Source organism: Miniopterus schreibersii (genome assembly GCF_964146895.1).
Source record: "Miniopterus schreibersii genome assembly, chromosome: 22".
NCBI lineage: Eukaryota > Metazoa > Chordata > Mammalia > Chiroptera > Miniopteridae > Miniopterus > Miniopterus schreibersii.
In genome coordinates, this window is record NC_138124.1 from 14283183 (window position 1) to 14305188 (window position 22006).

Below are 22006 nucleotides of genomic sequence, written 5' to 3' on the forward strand. Positions count from 1 at the left end.
TTTGATCCCTGGTCAGGGCACCTACAAGAATCAACCGAGTGCATCAGTAAGTGGAGCCACAAATCCATGTTTCTCTCTCTCTCTCTCTCTCTCTCTTTCTCTCTAAAATCAATTTTTTTAAAAAAAGACATGAGGTAAGTGGGGTGAGGGGGCCTAGCAGGATCTCCAGGGGGTGCATGAGGTCCTCCTGGGATAGTAGAAACAGAAACCTCCCAGTGGAGCTTCAGGGGGTCACTTTTTCAATGCAGGGTCACGTATAGTAACAGGGATTGTGCTTCATCACCCCCTATGTCAGGGTAACAACCCTTCCTGCATCTGCAAACCAGAAAGTCCCCAGAGAATCTGAATTCAAGTAATATTCGTTCATGCAGAATGGAAACCGAAAGTAACCTCCAGCGCCTCAAATTTGAACAACCCACAGAAGCAGTGTCTGATCACTGGGACACGTCAGTATCCAGTTTCATTTCTGAGGCCTGTTACAACACCATGGACTTGGGGAAATCCCTTTCCATCCACACTGTTTGTTCCCTGTGGATCTGGGGAGGGCCCGAGATAGGGGGCGCCCACTGCCCCGAACCTCACCACGGCCTGGGAAAGCTGATTTTGTTTTGGCCCTGGTTGTAGCTTGCCCATGTACTCAGCAGATACTGGGTGCATCCTGCATGCCAGGCACCAGGTGCCAGGCTACCAGGTGAAAGTTCCAGCCTGGGAGAGAGTCACCAAGATGCAATGCAGCCGAGCTGGTGGGGCTTCCTCCAAGCCTGCTTCTCCTTGACCCAAAACTTTGTCAGCCCAGCCGGAGGCACAGCCTGTCCAGGGCAGACAGATGGCCGTGTCCAGGGTACCCTGAACCAAGGGAGGCTGTAAGGGCTCCCTCACTACTTCCCTACCTTCCCTGGGCCGGGCTGGGGGGCTAGCCCCCTCTCACCTCGCCCCTTCGCCCTTCCCAATGAAGAGCCTCAATGTCCCAAGAGTCAGCTCCCCCATGTCCCATTTTAAAAAAACAAAAAAAAACAACTCCTAGAATGTGAGGTTGGCGGCAGCCCAGAAGCCGTGGGGCATTCCCTGAGCTCCAGTCTTGGGGATGTTTACTCTAGGGGCAGGCAGAGGTTGAGAAAGGAGAGGGAGATGAGGCAATCCGCTCGGTCCATGTCCACATCAGCAGCGTCAGCTGAGCGATGAGGTGGAGGACCGGGGCAAAGGCGTGACAGCAGGACACGGAGCCTGTCCTCTGTCAGCCCTGACTCAGGCCATGGAGCCTCCCCTGACCTCTGGCAGGAGGTGGAGCAACGGCCCACGTGCCTCGCTTGGAAAACGAACCTAAAACCAAAGCGACTACAGCTAGGTCAGGATTCCCCGCTCGCTCCCCTCCCTCGAAGTCAGAGGTGAGTCACCACTAAGAGCAACTGCAGCAGCTGAGAAGTGGCCACAGGGAGGCAGAGGCAAGAGAGCCGAGCGCACAGGAAGCAGGCAGGTGAGAGTGGAAGCCGGGGCGGCGGGTCCAAGGCGTGTCTCCGGGGCGGCGGGTCAGGGCAGGTGGCCTCCCGGTCCTGAGGCTGCCAAGAAGGACCAGAGGCCCTGGGACCGCCAGACTGAGACGGCGGGAGGGTGGCAAGAGGCCAACTTCCCTCTGCCAGGTGGTGTTTGTGATAAAGGCAGGGCAGAGAGCACAGGCTGGTTGGGCAGTGGCTGAGGATGCCTGGGGCCCTGGCTGGACGCCCCCCCAAGTGATGGCCTTCCTGCCCCGTTCTCCAGCGCAGCTGAGCGTCCCAGCATGGCAAGCAGCATGGTGGCGGTGGCCATGGACTGTGAGATGGTGGGGCTGGGGCCCAGCCGGGAGAGCGGCTTGGCCCGTTGCAGCCTTGTGGACTTCGATGGCTTGGTGATCTATGACAAGTTCATCCGGCCCGAGGGGGAGATCACAGATTACAGGACCCGGGTCAGCGGGATCAGGCCCCAGCACATGGAAAAGGCCATACCCTTCGCCGTGGCCAGACGGGAGGTGAGTGAAGGGCCAGGTGCCAGCCAGGCCAAGGGGGGCTGCGGACAACCCCCGCTGGACATATATACACTCTTCCCTGGTGCCTTCCCCAAGTGCCAGATTCGTGACCTGTGCCACCCCTGGGTGGGGAGTTGCAGGGCATGGAGAAACCTGTGGGTGTCTCCATCACATCCCCACCAGACAGCCGCAGCCAGACTCCCAGCCGGGAGCAGCCTTCAGGGCTTCTGGTCCCCCCGGCTAGTCTACAATGGGGTCCCACCTGATGTTCCCTAAACTAATCTGGAGGCTGGATTCTCCGTTCTTTCCTCCACACCCAGTGGCCACTGGTGAGCCCTGTGTGGAGATGAGGGCGGGTCCAGGGCGGAGGCTTTCCCTGGCTGGGCCCTTGGCAGGAGGGGGCCCTCAGAGGCCTAGAATGCTCGCCCCAGTCCTCTGGGCTTGCTCCCAGGCCCAAGGCAGGCAGGCAGTGTGTGGTCCCCAGGCCCGCCCACTCCTTCAGTAACTCCATATTTCTCCTCCGGGTTTAACTTTCTGTTTCTCAGAGTCACCAAACAGAAAGCAAACTCAGCTTCTCCAGGGGTGGCCCCTAGGTTAGTCACTTCTGGGAAGGGTTAGAAGGGCAGACAAGCTCATTGGTCTCTACGCTGGTGGGGCTCAGGGATGTCCAAGTGGAACAGAGAGAACTGGGGTTCCTCTCAACTTCCCACGCGCTCTCGTGCCAGGCTCCAGGCGATAAAACCACAATAGCTACCATTTTGTTTTGTTTAATCCGCACCTGAGGATATGTTTTCATTGATTTTAAAGAGAAAAAGAGAGGGGGGGGGCATAGATCTGTTGTTCTACTTATTGATGCACCATCAGTCGATTTTGTAGGTGCCCTGACCCGGGGTGGAACCCACAGCCTTGAAGTATTGGGACCATGCTCTAACCAACTGAGCTACCCGGCCAGCACCCAGAGTTGGTTCCTTCTGAGGGCTGTAGACAGAACCTGTGTCTCTCCTAGCCCCCAGCAGCTGGCTGGCTGGCGATCTTTGATGGTCCTTGGCTCGTTAGAAACAAGTCTCCGTGTTCATGTGGTGTTTCTCCCGTTGCGCGTCTCTGTGCCCTGATTACCCCTTTTTAGAAAAACACCAGTCATTAGGATTAGGGGCTCCCCCTAATTACATCTGTTTCCAAATAAATCACACTTTGAGGAACTGGGGATTTCAACAAATGAATCTGGCGGGGAAGGGGGGGCGTGGTTTGTATAATTCAGCCCATAACACTAAACTACTTGCACAAATTCAGAAAACATAATGGGAAAGGGCTGGTCAGGGTTCAAACCCCAGGCTCAAAAATACCTCTAGAGCTGTGTGTCCAATAGGCTACCACCAGCACCTGGCTGGTGAGCCCCAGAAAAGCAGGTCTGAACCCCAAAATGCTGTGAGCGTACAGTGGATCTGAAAGACATATATATATATATACACATATATATATGTATATATATATATATACATATATATATATTTTTTTTAAATCATAAAATACCTCGGTAATTTTCTATAGCAATGACATGTTGAAACAGTAATATTTCGGATCTGCTGAGTTAAATAAAACATATTAAAACTAATTTGACCTATTTCTTTATACCTTCTTAAATACTGTTACTGGATGATTTAAAATTACTTATGTGGCTCCTGTAATATTTCTATTGGACAGCACTGACCTAGAGGTACTAAGAGGGTGCTGAGGAGCCCTGGGGACAGGCCACAGTACATCACAGTGGTCCTGCAAAGAATCCATGAGGCTGGTGGCATTCGCAAGGTGTGGGAGGCGTTTGTGTACGCAACTGAGTGAGCCATGGGGAGCAGCAAAGATTCTTGAGAAAGAGCATGGCAGGATCAAAGCCAGTTTCAAGAAAACTACAATGGGGGGGGGGTGCTGTGGAGGAAAAATGGAAGTGAGGAAAAGCAGACAGTGGAGAGAAGAGTCAGAACCCCCAGGGAGCAGCTACGGGGGGTGGAACATCAATAGCAGACAGAGGACTGGAAAGAAGGAAATGTTAGGACGGTGGATACCCAAGGAGTGTCCCAAGAAGGGGAGAGCAGCATAAAGAAGAGGTGGGTCCATCCAAGTGCCTACAGGAGGCCCAGGGACACTAAGGAGCTCCCCACACTCAAATCCCCACTGAGCAGTCAGGTGGATGGCGTGACCCCATCAGAGGGGCAGAAAGAAAAAGAGAAGCCAGAGCAGGCGGACAGGAGGCGGCACGACATGCTTCTCACATCCCCAGGCCTGGACTCTCGGGCAATCCCTGGATGCCCTGGGCTCTGGCCTGGGAGCCGAGACACCACGGCCCTCGTCCACCACGGCCCTTGGCGCAGAAATGCTTTGGTTCTCAGTTTGAGGCTCTGCCAGGCCCAGTGCTTCTCGTGTGAGGCACGAAGCCTTGCAAGAAGTGAGTCAGGGATCTGAAGTGGGACTTTGGAACCATGGCTGGGGTTCACGCTTCCTGCTCCACCTCTCACTGGTCCCTGTGACCTATGGCAGGTTATGGACCCTTTTTCCCAGCCTGTTTCCTCATGCCTCCCTTGTCCCGTGTACGTTTGCATGCAGTCATGGCCTGTAGCCTTAAGCTCAGTGCCCGGGTCACAGCAGATGGTCACTAATCAGTCCCCTCTCTGGCTCCACCCAAGAACTGTGGTCTTAGACTCTGGCCCTTGTTTTCTGCCTGCTTTCTGCCTACCCTGTTGCCAGAGAATCTTCCCCAGGCCTGACTCAGATCACAGTCTCCCCATCCCCTGTTCAAACACCTCCCGGGGTTCCCCATGACCTGAGGTGCTCCTAGCCCAGCATTCGTGGCCCTCCAAGCCCCACCCTGCCTACCTCTCCTGCCTTCCCTCACAGCTCAGCCATCACTCACATGTGCTCCAGACAAACCTCTACTCGTCCCACATCCCTGCCCCTAGAAATCCTACCATTCTGGCACCCACATCCCTGCCCCTAGAAATCCTACCATTCTGGCAGGCCCAGGTCAGAGGAGTATTTATGATGTCCCTTCCCACAAATCAGACTGTCAGCACAAGACGGAACTTATGAGGAGGCTGAGGTCCAGAGAGGGGCAGTGACATGAACTAATGAATTGGTGGATGAATGGATACATGAACTAATGAAGGAATGGACAGATGGATACATGAACTAATGAAGGAATGGACAGATGGATACACGAACTAATGAAGGAATGGACAGATGGATACACAAACTAATGAAGGAATTGACAGATGGATACATGAACTAATGAAGGAATGGACAGATGGATACATGAACTAGTGAAGGAATGGACAGTTGGATACATGAACTAGTGAAGGAATGGACAGATGGATACATGAACTAGTGAAGGAATGGACAGATGGATACACGAACTAATGAAGGAATGGACAGATGGATGCATGAACTAATGAAGGAATGGACAGATGGATATACAAACTAATGAAGGAATTGACAAATGGATACATGAACTAATGAAGGAATGGACAGATGGATACATGAACTAGTGAAGGAATGGACAGATGGATACATGAACTAGTGAAGGAATGGACAGATGGATACATGAACTAATGAAACTGGATGGATGGTGGAAGCAACGGCTCTGAGCTGCTCCACCGTCTTCGGTGCAGGGATGTCCACAGTCATGGGACAGACAACGTCCTGGAAGACTGGTGAGCACCCCTCCCCCACTGCGTGAGTCAGTGGCTTCTGCAGTAGGGACCTGCCCTGTGGATTTTCAACCAGGGCCCCAGGTGACCTTTGATCTGGGAAATACTTGGAACTAGAGTGAAACCCAGTGGGGAGAGTATACAGGCAGACACCTGGGCCTGTCACTCCCTGGCAGGGGACGTGGGTGCACACTGCCTGGGCCCCGTTCTCTTGTTGGTGACATGGTATGATGAGCCCGGCCTTCTGGAAGCTGAATTCCTGGTTCAGGAAACCTTCACTGAGTGCTCTCCGCTCTGAAATTAACGATGCTAATACAGTCCCTAGGTTCTCAGTACTGGTCACAGTAACAACCATAATAATAGTGCCAGGGTCGGGCGGATCCGGACACTGCATCTCAGCCCTCAACTCATCAGCTGTGTGACCTGAACAAGCGTCTTAACCTCTCTGATCCCCGGCCCCATCCTCTGTAAAATGAAACAGAGAATATTCTTGTCTAGAGGCCTCACAAGGAGGTGAGGAAAGTACCTGGCCCAGTGCCAGCACGATGAAGGCAGATAGACAAATGTCCCTTCCCCCAGTCCGTCCCCTCCCCAGTTCTTTCTCGGAATTTGAGAGTCAAATTCCACCGGTGTTTGACACACCTGCCCCATTACACTGACTCAGGGCGGGTCGCACAGCCCTGAGGTCCCGCTGGCTGGTGCCTCCCCACCTGCCTGGGCTTCAGCAGGTACCCCCGCCCCTCCCCAGCCCTGCGTCAGAAAGCCCTGGCTGCTAACTGGCCACCGGAGCCTCACCTTACAAATGGGGAACTGAAGCCCAGAGAAGGTCTTTAACCTCCCAGAGAGCACACAGCCAGCAGTCTCTGCCCTCCCATGCCCAGCATCTCTGTCCTGAAGGGTTGTTGGTACCTGACTGTTAAGTAGACCCTTCTCCCCTGCTTCCCCTTCCTTCCCGAGTGACCCCCTCCCCCCTTCCCATGATATCTGTCTCACGTTGAGTCCTGTGGTGCTGAAAAGAGCCCCCCAGGACCTCGGGCTCCGGGAAGTGATGAATTTCCCCAGAATCTACCTCACGGTGAATCAGCCCTCAGATGTCTGAGACCCTGGAGGCTGTCTCTGGAATGTCAGACAGCTCCCCTGGGGCTGTGTATGTGTGAGCTGGGCCTGAGCCAGCTCTTGGCCGGGAAAACAGGCCGAGTTGTTTGCAAACACAAAGGATGTCAGCAAGGGAAGGAACATGACCCACAGCTTCCTCGCACTTCCCCATCCCCCCAAGCCCCCGGCGCTTTCTCCGCCTGCCGGCCAGTCCCCTTTCCTCCACGCACAGGATTCTGAGGGCCTGTGCCCTCACCACTCAGGGGGACCCCTGGACCGGACCGGATAGGCACCACCTGTTAGAAACTCAGAATCCAGATTTCAGTGATATGCCCCAGGGGAGTCCTAAGCTCCAGTGCTCTAGGTTTTTTTGTTTGTTTGTTTCTTTTTTCTTTCATTTGCAAAAGTCAGTTAAATACAGGTCCCACCTTGTAGCTCTACTCAGTTCCTGTAAGGACTGTAACAAAACCATAAACTTCGTGGTTTAAAGCCACACTAATCGATCATCTTACAGTTCTGCAGTTCAGAAGCCCTCTCAAGAGAATGAGAGATGAGACTGAGAATTCCAAGTGTCTAATCATGGCTCCATCCAGGAGCCCACCCAGATTTGACTCAATAGAGGAAAAGATGCTCCCCATGCCGGATCACTTAGGAAATTACAAGGGTGTCAGGAGCTCCACGTCAGGAGCCGGCAACAGAGACAGATATTTTTCTATCATTCCACACACTGCTCACCCACGTCAAAACCACTCAAGGAATCAGATGGGCCTTTGGCACAGACCTAAACAGTTAGGCATGAGGAGGGACTCGGTACCCTCTTCTCATTGTGTAGGTGATCTGTTTGAAACTCAGAGAGGGACAGTGGTTTGCCCAAGGTCACACAGCAAGTCAAGGAGGGGCCACCTCCCAAGTTGCCCAGGACCACCCCTCCCCTGGAGGGCCTGGGTGACGGACATGGGGGGTGCATGTCTTCCTGGCCAGGTCCTGCAGCTCCTGAAAGGCAAGCTGGTGGTGGGTCACGACCTGAAGCATGACTTTAAGGCTCTGAAGGAGGACATGAGCGGCTACACCATCTACGACACGGCCACCGACAGGCTGCTGTGGTCTCATGCCAACCTGCAACGCTGCCAGCGTGTCTCCCTCCGGGTGCTCAGCGAGCGCCTCCTGGGAAGGAGCATCCAGGTGAGGCCCCCCTCCCTTCCCAGCTGGGGGCAGCCCATCCATCAGAGGCATCGCTAGGAGCGTCTGCTCTGGGGGCCTGGCCCTTCCCCTCCAAGGCTCTAAACCCCACCAGTGGCCACAGAGCAAGTATTTGGCACCAGAAACACTGATGCCCCCTGGTCCCGAGGGGCTGTGTACCTTTGAGAGGGCTTCCAGGTCAACAGGTATTTATTACACAACTCCTGAACCGAACACTGGGGACATCAGGTGAGCAAGACCCTGTCTTTGAGGAACTCTTGGTTCAATGGAGGGTAGCCCCTGCATGGGTCATTGGAACACACTATGGGGAGTGTCCCATGGAGGGAAGGGCAGGTGTTCTGGGGGCACAGATGACAGGTGGGTGGCAGGACAGAAGACCAGATCCAGGAGGAGTCTGAAAGGTGACTGTTAGTGGAGGAGGGCGGGAGATGGAGTGCGGGAAGGGACAGCAGGAACCCCAGCCTGTGGAGCTGGGGAGCAGGAGTCACGTAGGAGGCAGAGATGGGCCTGAGTTTGGGCCCCTCTGATAGCCTCCAGGGATCAAGGACAGAATGGCCAGCACACTGATTCACTGAATGACGCCTTTTCAATTTGCTAAGCAAGTGGCATTTTTGAAACATCTCTGCAATATACTCCTCGGTGCCCTGGAGCACCCTGCACAGAGCTGCCTCGGCAACTCTGTGTCCTATAGCAAGTCTGCAGTGCCCCCTGCTGGTCACCGAGTATAAGCACCTTGAGGGCCAGGATACTGGATGTTGTGCTTGGCTTTGTTCGTGCCCTTGTGCCCCCAGTCCCAGGGCTAATGGGCAGAGCTAGGCCTGCTCCAGGGGCCCTGGAAGTCGAGGTGTGAGCAAGAAAGGGCTGGTCACACGAGGCCTCTGCATCCAGCCCCTCCCCAAGTCCCCACTCTGTCTGTGTGTCTGCAGAACAGCCTGCTGGGCCACAGCTCGGTGGAAGACGCCAAGGCAGCCATGGAGCTCTATCAAATCTCCCGGAAAATCCGCGGCCACTGAGGGCTGCCCACGGGCCATGTCGGCTCCATTCAGCCCCTCCTCCAGGGAACAGACATCTCTTCAGGACAGCAATGCCCTTCAATGCCCTTGTTTTTGTAAAATTCATCTTTTGTAGTAAATGCCTCTATTATTTTCCCGAGTCCATCATCGGTCCTATTCTTGTCTTTTCCTTTCTTCTCTCTGAGCCGGGGAACGGAGGATGAGACCCAGTCTGTGAGGTGCTGAGAAGGCCGCAGAGACTTGAGTCAGGACGTGGGGGACAAGTGTCCATTCCTTAGTATCTTGAATCCTGTGGGTTCTGTGATTTCATTAACAACCCCAGCCACTGCCTCCCTTTCCCTGTGGCTTCCATGCTCAGAGGGGTGGCATTATTTCCCCAGGGAGGGCACCTGGCTCAGAGGTCCATCCATCCCATCTTGAAATTGGTATATCCGCAATGGTGAGATTCAAAGCAAAGGCACAGGAAGTGTGATGGCTGCCACCCTGGTGACCTTCACTGAGTCCTCCCTCTTATTTGTTAAGGAAGGAAGGAGAGCCAATGGACCCTGGAGTCACAGAGAACGAGGTTGCAGTCTCCTGGTTCTGCCATTTGGTAGCTGCCCAATGTAGGGCGAGTTACTTAACCTCCCTGTGCCTCAGTTTCCCCATCTGTAAAACGGGAAACTCGGACAATTCATAGGATTCGTGGGAGATGCTACACCCATCACCACACCTGTCAGAGCTCAAGCACCGGCCACACGTCAATGACTGGTGGTTGGTCTCCGGACTATCTGAGGATCCAGGGGAGCCCGGGAAGAGCAGCTGGACCCAACTGGGCCTCTGAAGGAAGTATCGTGTGCAGGAGAAGGGTCCACCCTGGGGTGACGACTGCCCATTAGAATGGGCTACAGAGCTGTTATTTTAATCCATGCCTGGGTCTCACTTTAGGCCCACTAACCAAGAATAGTTGTTCTTTTTAGGTCATTTGAATGGTCCCAGGTGCTTTCTTAAGCAGCCCCAGTACGTGAGCACAGTAATTCTCACACCTGGCCGTGCACCAGCATCACCTGGAGGGTGCTGGGCCTGCCCCCAGAGTTTCTGACTCTGCAGGTCAAGAGTGGGGCCCCAGAATCTGAATTCCTACCCAGCTCCCAGGGGATGCCTGGGAGGCAGCGGGCGCTCTCAGGGTTCTCTGCTGCCCTCTGCTGTTGCATGATAGTGCGGCTGCCTTGTCTGGCCGTGACTGGCCACAAGGTGGTGCCCTCAGACCGTGTATCAGCCAGGCAGCCCCGGGCAGAACCAGCATGACCTACACCGACCAGCCTGAGCTGCGAGAGGCCATGTCTGCAAAACCCCGGCAGAGGGTTGCTGGAAGGGATCCTCTCAGCCGCCCTCATTCAGCCACTGAGCAGGGGCTCAGAGAGGGGTTGGGGCAGTGATGCAACCTGGCCTGGAAGGTAACCCCAGGCTGTCCAATTCCCAGAAAGTTTCTTTTCACTGCCCCAGGGTTCCTTAAAATGAGAAATGAACCAGGTAGGATCCCCAAAGGAAATCTAACCTGACTTCCTGCTTCTGGATGTGATGCTTGGATGCCCCCAGGGGAGAAAAACCACAGAGGCTGAGTGACCTACGGAGAGCACCTGCTTCACCTCTGAGGGGCTCAGTGTACCCATCCATCAAAGGGGCTGAGAGGAGAATTGAGATCTCATAGGCAAGGTGTCCAGCAGGGACCCATAAGCAGCACCTGCCACTACTGATCACAATAACAAAGAGCTGCCTCTGGGCCGCCCCTTGAGACTCCTGACCTAGCTGGGTCCTAACAGAAATAAAGTCGAGCCCTGCAAATGTTGGGTTCCCCAGGATAGTTTTCAGCCTCCTACCCCTCTCAGCTCCCCCCCACATGGTGACCTGCCACCCATCTTCAAATAATTGTCACGACCCTCATCTCTACCCCAAGGTGCCAACTTAAATGTCCCCAATTTCTTCAACATTTTTCCACTTATGCCAAGGCCCTCTCCATTCCCCCTCTGCCCCACCCACCACTTCACCTCCCTCACCTGCCCACCCCTTCTCTGCCCACGCTCCCCAGCCCCGTTCCCAGTGGATGCGGAACAGGTGGAGAGGTAGACGAACACCAGGGCTCCGCTGAGCCAAGGGAATGAGCAGCATCCCCCAGTCCAGGGCTGGCTTTGGAAAGACTTGTACAGTCACAAGGTTTGGGCACCAGGACGGGATCATCGCCTGCTACCTAACTCTGAAGGCACCAGGGAGAATTTGGTAGGGCGGGGAGCACTGGGAATGACAGTCTAAAAATAGCCCAGCCTCACTGAGCACACCCGAGTCACCTCTGACTCAGACCAGTCTGCTGCCTGCGGAGTGAGAGGCTTGGAGTGGTCACCTGCTCCCCTCAAACCCCTTAGCCTCCCCCTCATCTACCGGCCCAGCCGGGAAGGAGAAAGGTGCTTCAGCTCAGGGACAGGACTCTCTACCCTGACCTGCTCAACATCTTCAGGCCCCTGCTCCCCACTGTCCCCCACCCCCCTCCGAAGGCCACTGTCCCCAGGGTGAGGAGCCCGTGCAGTCGGGGTTCCCAGAGCGGTAACAGACGCTGCCCACTTCCTGCCCGGAGTGTCTGGCTGGGCTGGGTCGGGCTGGGCCGGGCTGGGCCAGGCTCCTCGGCCAAGAGGCTTACTCATTTGTGAACAATTTCTCCTCTATATGGAAAGAGCATATGTTCGTCCTGCTGGGGAAAGGCGGGTTTTGGGTAGCTTTGCAGAGGCATGGAGGAAAATGCAAACCATCAGCCTGGCCCCAACACCCCGATCCCCAGCGAGGTGCTGTGTGATCCTCGGCTGAACCGCTGGCCTCTGTCCCCAGGTGCGAGGCGAGGGAGGCCCGGGGAATGCTGCTCACATCTCGGCTTTAGGACACTGAGCTGGTTGGTCCCTCGATCAGGGCTGGGTGTCCTCATATCTTCCTTTCCAGCTCCATCCCCCAGTGTTCAGGGCCCACCACCTTGATGGCTTAAAATAACAGTTCATTTTCTCCTTCTGGAGGCCAGGTGTCTGTAAGGAAGGATGGCGTCCCGCCGTCCTTCTGAGGCACTGAGAAAGGATCTCCCTTCCCTCTTCTAGCTTCTGGCAGCTGCTGGCCTTCCGTGGTGTCCCGGGCTCGTGGCTACGTCACTCCAGTCTCTGCCTCCTTCTTCAAGCAGCCTTCTCCTTACTGGGGGATGGTCTGCAATCTCCCTCGGCCTCTCTTTTAAAAGGCCACTTGTCATGGCATTCAGGGCCACCCAGATGACCCAGGATTGGCTCCTTATCTCGGGGTCTTTAACTTCGTCACACCTGTGTCAGGTGACATCCACAGGTCACAGGGACTGGACATGGATATGTTTGGGGGGAATATTTTTCAGCCCGCCAGAAGGAGTGATTGGATTTAAGGAAATGAAAATTTAGGGGCTCTTGTCCAGGGGAAATTCAGAAAGGGACGAATGAGAGCAGAAAAGGGATTGTTACATAACAAAGAAACGGGACCTGAATCAAGCAGCAAAAAATTTTTTGGTGGAATTTTTCAACAAAGCTCATACGCTCAATTTTGTGCCACAAAATCTTATTTTCTGTGATTCCCTTATCGCTTTGATTAGTGCCCCAAAAAAGGAAACATTTGTGTAGATTGTATAGATTTTAGGGAACAAAAAGATATAGAGAAACAGACTTAGAGTAAATTCAAGGAAAACCTGAGCTACACATTTACATTCTGACAAACATAGTTTGAGATAACACACATCATAAGAGACAAAGATATAGCTCATGGATTGATAAAAGGAACAAAAAGAAGACATACAAACACAAACATATATAAGCCTAACAACATAGCCTTTGAATATATAAAGCAAGCAGTCCCATGGAACTTTCTGCACTGCCCAATATAGTTGCCACTAAGAACATGTGTCCATTGAGCACTTGAAACGCGGCTAGTGCATCTGAGGGATTGAATTTTTAATTCTATTTATATATTTTTTAATGTTTTTATTTATTTCAGAGAGAGGAAGGGAGAGAGGGAGGGAGAGAGAAACATCAGCTGCTTCCTGCATGGTCCCTACTGGGGATTGAGTCGAAAAGCCTGACCAGGAATCAAACTGGCGACATCCAGGTTCACAAGACAAAGCTCAACCAACTGAACCACACCGGCCGGCCTAGAAAACTGTCTTTATGTGCCTATGGTTAAGTAAAGTTCTAGTTGACACCAAGAACAAAGTTTAAACTGAGTTTGTGGGAGGGGATAAGAGAAATCTGGGGAGCCAGTCCCCATGGAAGTGGAGCAGACAGTGAGAGAGATGATGGAGGGACCCAGGGCCTGCCAGCCTCTTGTCAGGGTCCAGAAACAGTATAATCTGGAAACACCAGAAAGAACCACATGCTCTTTCTTTCAAGGGGTTCATGTAAAGAGCGGTCGCAGACTGGGGACCGCGGTTATAGGCTGATGGGCAGCTGCTCCCTGGTTCGGCATGGACTCGGCATGGACTTGGACCATGGTGGTCATCAGGTGGCCTGGGCAATGGTGTGTTGCTGGCAGCAGTGGGCAGCCAGGAGCCAAGGGGCAGGCAGGCTGTAGCAGAGACAGGGGAGTGATGTCCCTTGGCAGTATATGGGGTAGGAAGGAGGCCCAGAAAGATCCGCCCACCCCACAAGCAGCCTGGATGCCCAGATGGGTGTTTCTGGAGGCTCTGTTGCCTAAGGAAACTCACTCCCCTTCCCGGACAAACCACTGGGGCGATTTATGAAAAACAGATGCTGGTTAAAGTCGAGGTGAAGGGATGGGGTTGAACTGAGCTTCTCCCCTCACCTCCTGAGCCCTGGTCAGCAGCAGACCCAGCCTGGCTACAGAAGAGGCCCTCAGATTACAGTGCACACATTTTATGAGCTAAAGAAGGGTCCACAAGGACTTTGGGGGCAGTGGGGCAGCAGGTGGCATAACAATCCTAAGAGGTAACACACAAAGGGTTCACTGCATGCCGGGCACTGCTCTACATTCATTTGTTCCTCCCTGCAGTCCTGTGAACTCTGTACGCGGTGTCCCCATTTTCACAGGCACAGAGAGGTTAAGAAACTGGCCCAAGATCACACAGACAGTATGTGGCAGAGCTGGGATTTGAGTACGAGTCTGCCTCACTGCAAAGCTCGGCGCATAATAGCACTTCAATAAACACTGAGCCCCTTCTGTCTTCTCTGAGGCCAGGAGTCATGTCCTATACTCTCTTCTGTCCTGCTCTGGCTGCAGTGCCCCCCATCTCACCCAGACCACTTACTGTTGGTGAGCCAGCCAGAAAAAGCCAGAGAGAGCATGGAGGCCTTACACAGGGGCTGGTTGGAGCCTCTCCCCCCTCCCCTCGGCCCACCCACTTCCCTACAGGGACCTTAGGACAGGAGCCAGCAACACAGACAAGGGCTGCATGGATCGGCAGCCGGCGGCTGGCCCCCGGGGCGGGCAGCCAGGTGCCCGCGGCCACAGGAGAGAAGGGCCCCTCTTCTCTGGGCTCAAAGGTGGATTGAGGAGGGCTGGCTCCATGATTTTTCCAAGAAGCTTGTCTAGAGCCAGAGAATGGGAGCATCTGTGCGGCGGGCTCTGTGCTGGACGCGGCTCAGGCCACAGTCTGGGGCTGGCGTCAGCTGGAGACGGCCCTGCGTGGAGGAGGTGCTGGCGGGCTGGGCCGCTGGTGGGGTGCTCTGGCTGGCCTGCTGATGAGGGAGACAGGGAGCCCAGGCCAAGAAGGGGAGCAAGGAAGAGCCTGAGGCTTGGGTACTATGGCTTTCTCCATCAACGGTGTGTGCTCAAGAGCTGAAGAAGGCCCTGGCCACCCAGCACTCAAAGCACCTCCCCTCTTCCTCTGCCTTTCAAGATAGGCATTTGTGGGCATCTCTTAGATTCCCCGCCAGCCTCCTCACCTCAGCTACAAGGGACTGTAGACCCTTTTTACCCACTGGATACATATTTTAAATTTCAATTTTACTTTCTTGAAAAGGTAGTATGTTTACATGGTTCAAAGTCAAAGTTCTACAGGAAGCTGTCCATCAAGAAATCCTGTTTCAGGCCTGGCTGGGTAGCTCAGCTGGTTAGAACATCTTCCCAATACACCAAGGTTGTGGGTTCCATCCCCGGTCAGGGCACATACGAGAATCGGCTAATGAATGCATGAATGAGTAACAACTAACCAATCTCTCTCTCTCTCTAAAAAAATTATTAAAAACATATGCTCAGGTGAGGATTTTTTAAAAAGTAGTGGTGAGGCTAATGTCCTACTTGTAACTTCCACCACCCCTGCCAGGCCTTGGAAAAAACCTCTCCAGACCCTAGGGGTCTAGGGAACACGGCTTAAACACCACGATCTTATAAATGGGAAACTGAGGCTCAGAACAGGGGCAAGACTGACCTGTGGTCACAAGTCATCCTGTGGCAGAACTAGAACTAGAAACCAGGCCTCTTGGACTCAGCTCGCCACACTATTCATGTTGCATCCCCAGGGGTACCTGACTAGGACTCTGGGCCACTTGAATGGAATCAGAGGCAGAGGTTACTACAGACCCAGCCGTGGACCCAGCCATGGATGTGGACCCAGCCGTGGACACATCTGTGGATGGGTCTCGGATCTGCCTCTCTCTCACTCTGGGCTTCCATTTTCTCATCTATTGCTCAGGGTCAGTCCCTTGGCACCCCAGGAGAAAGGGCTCTGGGTTCACGAAAGGAATGGTGAGCTACCCACACAGAGAGGATTCGGCGGCAGAGCTGGACTCTCCAGAAGTGGAAAGTCAAGCCTGTGCAGGAACAAGGAAGTCTGGGCGCCCTCAGCCTCTGGAGGCACATGCAAGCAATTTGTGTTTTTGAAAAGAATCACTGGAGAGTTTTACAACCAGTAAGTGATGGAGGAAACACATTTTAATGAAAGAGAAATATGTTTACCGCCAGGCAAAGGTCAGGGGGAGGGAGAGCCTGTCTAATCAGGAAGGATTTAACCAATAAACAGGATCCCCGCGGGCCAACAGGAAAACAGGCAGAGCGGGTGGATGGAGGGAGGGCGGCCAGCTGACATCGGAAGGACCTAATCTCCAAGGTTGGCACAGCCCAGGGGCACGGGGAAGAGGCAGGGTTTGGGGAAGCCATGGGGTCTCCGCCACCACCTCCTCCACCCCATCTTATAGATGAAGATGGTGACTCAGCCAGCCTGGGAGCCAGGAAACCGGGCTCCTATCTTTGACTGCACCGCATCCAGGACCACTCTGGACAAAACAGCCCCTCCCTGTGGTCCAGCTGCACTGTCTCCACAATGAGAGGGTTGGACTCAGCGGAACAGGGAAGCTGTTAAAACTTTCTTTTGAGCTCCAACGTGAGGGGACTGGGCCCTGCCCTGGACAGATGACCCTTAGTTCCCATCAGACAGGGAGGGATGGAGTAGCCGCCATCACGAGCCTCGAGGGCTTGGATGGAGGAGCCCGCTCCTCGGCAATCCTTTTGCTAAACCGCACAGGACGGTCTGAGATGGAATTTCTCACCATCCTGGGAAGCAAGGTCCCAGGGTTCTATCCAATTTGATTTAGGAAGAGATAAGATGAGATTTCTGGCACCCAGACACCTGCTTCCTCTGCCTACCTCGGGGACCACCTCCTGCTAGCTCCCCCCGCCCCCGCCTGCCCCTCCCACAGCCCTCGCCCTGGTGACACAGAGATGCTGTGCTCTGAGGCTCTGTGGCTCGGGGTGAGACAGGAAGAAGGCTTGCGGTGCCTTCCGGAAGGAAGTTTGCACCACCTGTTACTGTAAAGGGGCTCTGGTGTCGACACATGCGTGTAGATGGAGACACACACACACACACACACACACACACACACACACACTGCTGGTGCAAGCCAGCAAACAACTCTAAAGGGACATGCTCAGCTGCTGGCAGGTCCCCTTTAGCAGCCAAGAAACAGGTATGGGACATCAGGGTGGAGCCCAACTACTGTGTCCCCAGGATGGGCCATCCCCTAGGCTGAGGTGGGGGAGGGATTCGCAGAGCTGGGGTGTGGGTGACAATGGAGGAGCCAACCATTTGCCGGCAGCCTCTGAGCTCTAAGCAAATTGGGGGCAATCAGGACCTACTGATCAGTGGTTCAGACACTTGGGTGAAGGCACAGCCGCTCCAGAGTTGTCCTCCCCACCCCCCGCACCCTTGGCCTTGTCACAAGTCTCCTCTCAAACCTCACAGCTGGGCGTGGTCCAGCCTCAGAGCCATGAACACCTTGGATCTCGTCATGTGCTGTTATCTACGGAGACACAGGGTCCTTATCTATAACCCCAAACCACCAAGGCTCTGAGTACTGAAAAAGAATTTTTAAACAACTCCTTTGGTAACAAAATTTGACCTGACTGGACAGGGAGCAGTTTATGGTCTTCACTCAGTGTGAATGTTTAAAAGTTCAGCTGGGGGAACACTCGGGTGTTTGATTATAAGCCACTCTCAGGTCCTATTGGGTGCTACATCGTATGGTGTATATGCCCCATAGTAGCTGTCTGAAGCTGAAAGTCTCCATCCTGGGGCACAGCTGACCCCAAGGGGCTCAGAAAGGGGACTGTGGATTGTGCTGCTGACCCCATTCTACAGATGTGAAAACTGAGTGCCTTCCCTAAGTTCAAATGGCTGGGAAGTGGGGACACAGATTTTTTAAATGCCAAAACTGTGGCTCTGAACCCTTTGCTCAGCCCAGCACCGAAGAGAGGTACCCAGGTACCCAGCAACCTGAAGAGACACAGGTGCCAGCCTGTCCTCTCTGCAGCCATCACCCTGAGGTGGCACAGCCCCGCCTGGAGGAGGGCAGGTTCAAAGGTGAACAGGGGTGTGCCCCGGGGCAAGGGCAACACAGTGGGATGATTTATGAAATGTTCAGGGAGCAAACATTCAACAAGGCTTCATGATGTGGACGGAGCCAGGAGAGCCGGACATGTGATGCTCCCAAGGGCAGCTGTGACCTCGCCTTAACTATCTGAGCCCCACCCCAGGTGCTCCCAGGCCCCCCTTCCTGACTCTCCCACCCTCTGAGCACCGGAACACTGTGTTCTTTGGGTAGGAAATCTAAGAAAGGGGTACACAAGCGGGGGCTTCAGAGAGGCAGCATGGGTCCCCGCCTCCTGCGGTCTCCTTGAGAAGCCTCCTGAATAAATTCAGCCTGCTCCTACCTGCACCTGGATGCTTGGCTTGTGTGTTTCTATACGGTTTGAATTTTTTTCAAAAAAATTTTAAAATTCTCTGCCAGGCAAACCAATCCCGGTAGACGACCACACAGCGAACGTGACAAGGGTCTCTTTCACAGGCCCGCTGCCCCAAGCTGGCCGGGCGGCCGGGGGCAGTGCCTGATGAGTCACCCGGTGCTGGGAGGTCAGTGGCTCGGAGCCCTGCGCTGCCCTGGGGTTCTGACTGCACAGCGAGCTGTACTAGAGAGTACTCTAGGCCCAGAGACCCAGTGATGACCACAGAGGCTAGACCCCCGTCCTCGAGGAGCTCCCTCGAGTGAGGCATCAGATGGCAAACCCACAAACTCAGTAACCACGTACACAAGACAACTCCAGGAGACTGACCAGCACTAGGAAGAAAACAAAACAGGGTCACGGGATGAAGCGTGATGGGCAGATGCTGCTTTCGGGAGGGAGATCTTTCTAGGCAGATGACATTTCAGCTGCGAACTGAAGGACGGGAAGGGGTGGCGTGTCCCAGGCAGAGGGCACAGCTGTGCAAAGGCCTTGAGTGGGAAAAAACTGGCCACCAGAGATTACGTGTAAGAGAGTCTTAGGATCTGGAAAGTTAGGAGTGTCCCAGGAACAAGGAGCATCTGAGGTTTAAGGTTGCAGGGAATACCTGGGGGTCCAGCATCCAGCCCACCACTCCTCTACCTTCTGCACATCTGGGAGCCCCAGAAAAGACCTCCCTGCTCCCAGGGGGTCCTGCAAACACCCAGGATCCAGGTCATCCCAGAGCATTTCATGCAAGGTGAGGGTGCCCCCAAATAACAGGGATACTTGTGGCCTCTTCCTACTCACTAAGCTCCAAATGGGTAATAAGAGAGAGAGCTCACACCTCAGAGAAGGCCCCATGGAGAGTCTCTGGGTGTCCAGAAGGCTGCAAGTCGTGAGCCCGTGGACGTGACCCTCAACAGTAAGGCGCCACATTTACCTCCTCCTGGCCCCCCAAACCCCACACACCCTTGGGATATCCCTGCAGACATGACAGAGCCAGCCTGGCCTCCAGGACAAAGTGTGGTGTCAAGGCCCTGTGCCAGAGCCATTACTCAGACACACCACCAATCCGAGGGCCGGAACAGGAGCAATTATTTAAGTATTCTTGGAAACCCTGAAATTTTCTTTCTCTTCGCCTGTGCTAATTTTTTCCTCTGGGCTTCAGAAACAGACTCGCGATTGTCAGCACAACCTCCCTCCCTCCACCCTCCCTTTCCCCAAAACACCACACACACACACACACACACACACACACACACACACACACGGAAGAGAAACCCACGCAGGCAGGGTCTCCTGTGGCATTGCAGAGGGTGCACGATCCCGGGGAACTCAGGACTCTGTGTGGCAAAACCTAGTTTCCCTGTGAGAGATGGCAGGTGGAAGAGCCACGGCTGGTGGAGAGGGGACACGGCTGGAGATGAGGCTCCTCTTCAGAAAAGGGCTCAAACCCCTGAAGAAGTGGCCCAGCAAGTTTAGCCCGATAGTCTCTTTGCCCGCAGTGCATCCAAACAGTGATGTCCGTGGCCAGTAGGCGGCGCCCTTGTGTCTGTTACACAACTTGGTGGAGACAGAAGCTCCCACCTCTACCTGAGCTGTGTCACCACGGACCAGTAGCTGCCAGGTACAAACAGCTGCTCAGCAGCAGCAGCTGCTTTGCTCCCTCCATCACCAGCCCAACAAGGGAGGGCTCTGCTGGTCACCATCGTCACGTACGTCACCCGGCTTCTACCTGGGGTCTCCAGTGACATCACTTCCTCCCCCGTGCTCACTCATTTTCCAGTCACCGTGCCCAGAGCACCAGGGCTAATTGAAACAAGACGTGGACGTTCACGTTCACGGGGCATTCAGCCGGGAGGCCAGCGCTGCTTCTGGAAGACGTTAACGCTTTCCTGTTGGACGCCAAACCCGCTTGGAACCGAGCTTCAAACGAAACCTCATCTGTAAAAATGAGGGGGTTGGACGATCCCGGCGAGCCATGCTGGCTCTTGACAGCTTCTGCTACTATGAAAAGAAAACCCCACTGAGCCGTGGGTGGGGGAGCCGTGACCCGCTTCTGGTTGGCAGTGGCAGTGGTGTCACACGTACAGTGGTTGTGAATCAGTTTTTATTTTGGGCCTCGCAGCTGATAGATAATTTGTATTTTATGGACCATCCTCTGCACAATTCCAAGAAAATCACTCCCTCAGAGGCTCCACTGACATCATCAACCACCACATAGGAGGCCCCGGGCGTGCAAACCTCAGGCGGTGCAGTCCCTGTTCGAAGACTTGGCTTCAGGTGAAAAGGAGCTTGTTGCGTATGGGGCGCCTGGTCACCATGGAGACCGACTTTCTCCCTCCCAATCCACTTTCAGGAGGTTTCAATGTAATGGTCCAACCTTGGGTCAAGCAAACCCATCCTTCTCGAAGAGATCTTGAAGACAAACGGACAAAAAAAAGCTCTGCTTTCCAGACAGCCCAGCAAACTGAACTTGGAAGGGTTTGGCCTTCACTGCCTTATAATTTGGTGTTGGAACTTTATTGTCTGTTTCTTTCCTTGGTTGTTTGTTGTTGTTGTTATTTACTTATTATGGAGTTTTTCCATTTTGGCACAGTCTTCCTGATCTCTTCACTGTGTGGTCCCCCCCCCCCGTTTTATTGAGATACGACTGACAGACGACGTTGTTTCAGTTTAAGGTACTTGTAATAATTTGACTTATATATGTCGTGAACAGATTACCACAGGCAAAGTTTAGTTAACATCCATCCTAAGCTCTTTATTTCGAAAAGAAACAGATTCTTTCCTCTCTCTTTTTTTAAGACAGAGAGGAGAGAGGTTTCATCGTCATTTCAGTCAGGAAGCCAAAACCACTGAATTTTTTTTTTTTTTAATGTGTTTAGAGGAGACCAGGCAGGAATGAGATGAACCACAGTGAAGACCAACGGATGGTTTCTAAATTGACAAAGCAAGAAACTTTCTCTTCGCCCCAGGGCTCAAGTCTTTAGAATCCTGGAATCTCCTCGCTGAGAGATGCTCAGCCTACAGCCGTCTCCTTTCCTCCATCCTGGGCGACGGTCATCTCTTCCCTACTTCAATGGACACACCATTCTATGTTCTTATAAGTTGATTTTTTTTTTAAATCTTTGAAAGTTCTTAAGTTGAGCTGAAATTGGCCTCCCTGCAACTTATATCTGCAACCCAGGCATGTGCCCTGACCGGGAATCGAACCGGTGACCTTGGGGTACACAGGATGACGCCCAACCAACTGAGAACCACTGGCCAGCCCCTCATCCCCTGTTCTTTTAACCACTCTTCATTCCAGGTCATTTCCAGACCCTTCTCCATCCTGCCACTCACCTCTGGACACCTTCCAAGTTGTCAGCTCTCCTTTTACACCATGGCTGGGGTCTGAACATGCATGATGCTTCCTGATTCTGTGTTGAGGGCCTGGTAGATGTAGGGACAAGTCCAAACCTGAAGCTACAAAGCCACGTGCAGATGTCACACCCAAAACTGGCCACAGGGACACATCTTATCCTGTCACTGAGCAGAATCTCTGAGCACTATGGCATGGTGTCTACCACGAGAACCATGTGCTATAGATTTTGAAGTGTGTCTCCAGAGGATCAGGGTGTGGTTGGAAGCACCTGGTTTTTCATTCAGCAAACACTTCACATCAATCTTCTCAGATTTCATCCCTGATCATAGGAAAAAAGCCTACGGAGCTGTGACCATAAACAACCCAGTCTTTACCCTCGAGGAGACTCAATCGAACT

The 22006-nt window shown here is 53.7% G+C and overlaps 1 protein-coding gene across 2 annotated transcripts; it reads left to right on the top strand.

Annotated features, from left to right (window-relative positions):
- The first annotated feature begins 1153 nt into the window (after positions 1–1153).
- ISG20 (interferon stimulated exonuclease gene 20) lies at positions 1154–9149 on the top strand. 2 transcript variants are annotated; one of them, XM_081124652.1, is made up of 4 exons: positions 1154–1474; positions 1756–2002; positions 7774–7974; positions 8919–9149. In XM_081124652.1, the coding sequence occupies exons 2-4, from the start codon at positions 1775–1777 to the stop codon at positions 9003–9005; spliced, it is 516 nt and encodes a 171-aa protein (XP_080980778.1). In that variant the 5' UTR covers positions 1154–1474; positions 1756–1774; the 3' UTR covers positions 9006–9149. The 2 variants fall into 2 exon arrangements, with proteins under 2 accessions (XP_080980778.1, XP_080980777.1); XM_081124651.1 differs by having other exon boundaries at positions 1222–1474; positions 1761–2002.
- Positions 9150–22006: the final 12857 nt, after the last annotated feature.

Coding starts and splice junctions, on each gene's coding strand:
- ISG20 (XM_081124652.1), top strand. CDS start 1,775: ATGGCAAGCAGCATGGTGGCGGTGGCCATGGACTGTGAGATGGTGGGG. Junction 2,003..7,773: donor TCGCCGTGGCCAGACGGGAG/GTGAGTGAAGGG, acceptor CTTCCTGGCCAG/GTCCTGCAGCTCCTGAAAGG. Junction 7,975..8,918: donor TCCTGGGAAGGAGCATCCAG/GTGAGGCCCCCC, acceptor GTGTGTCTGCAG/AACAGCCTGCTGGGCCACAG.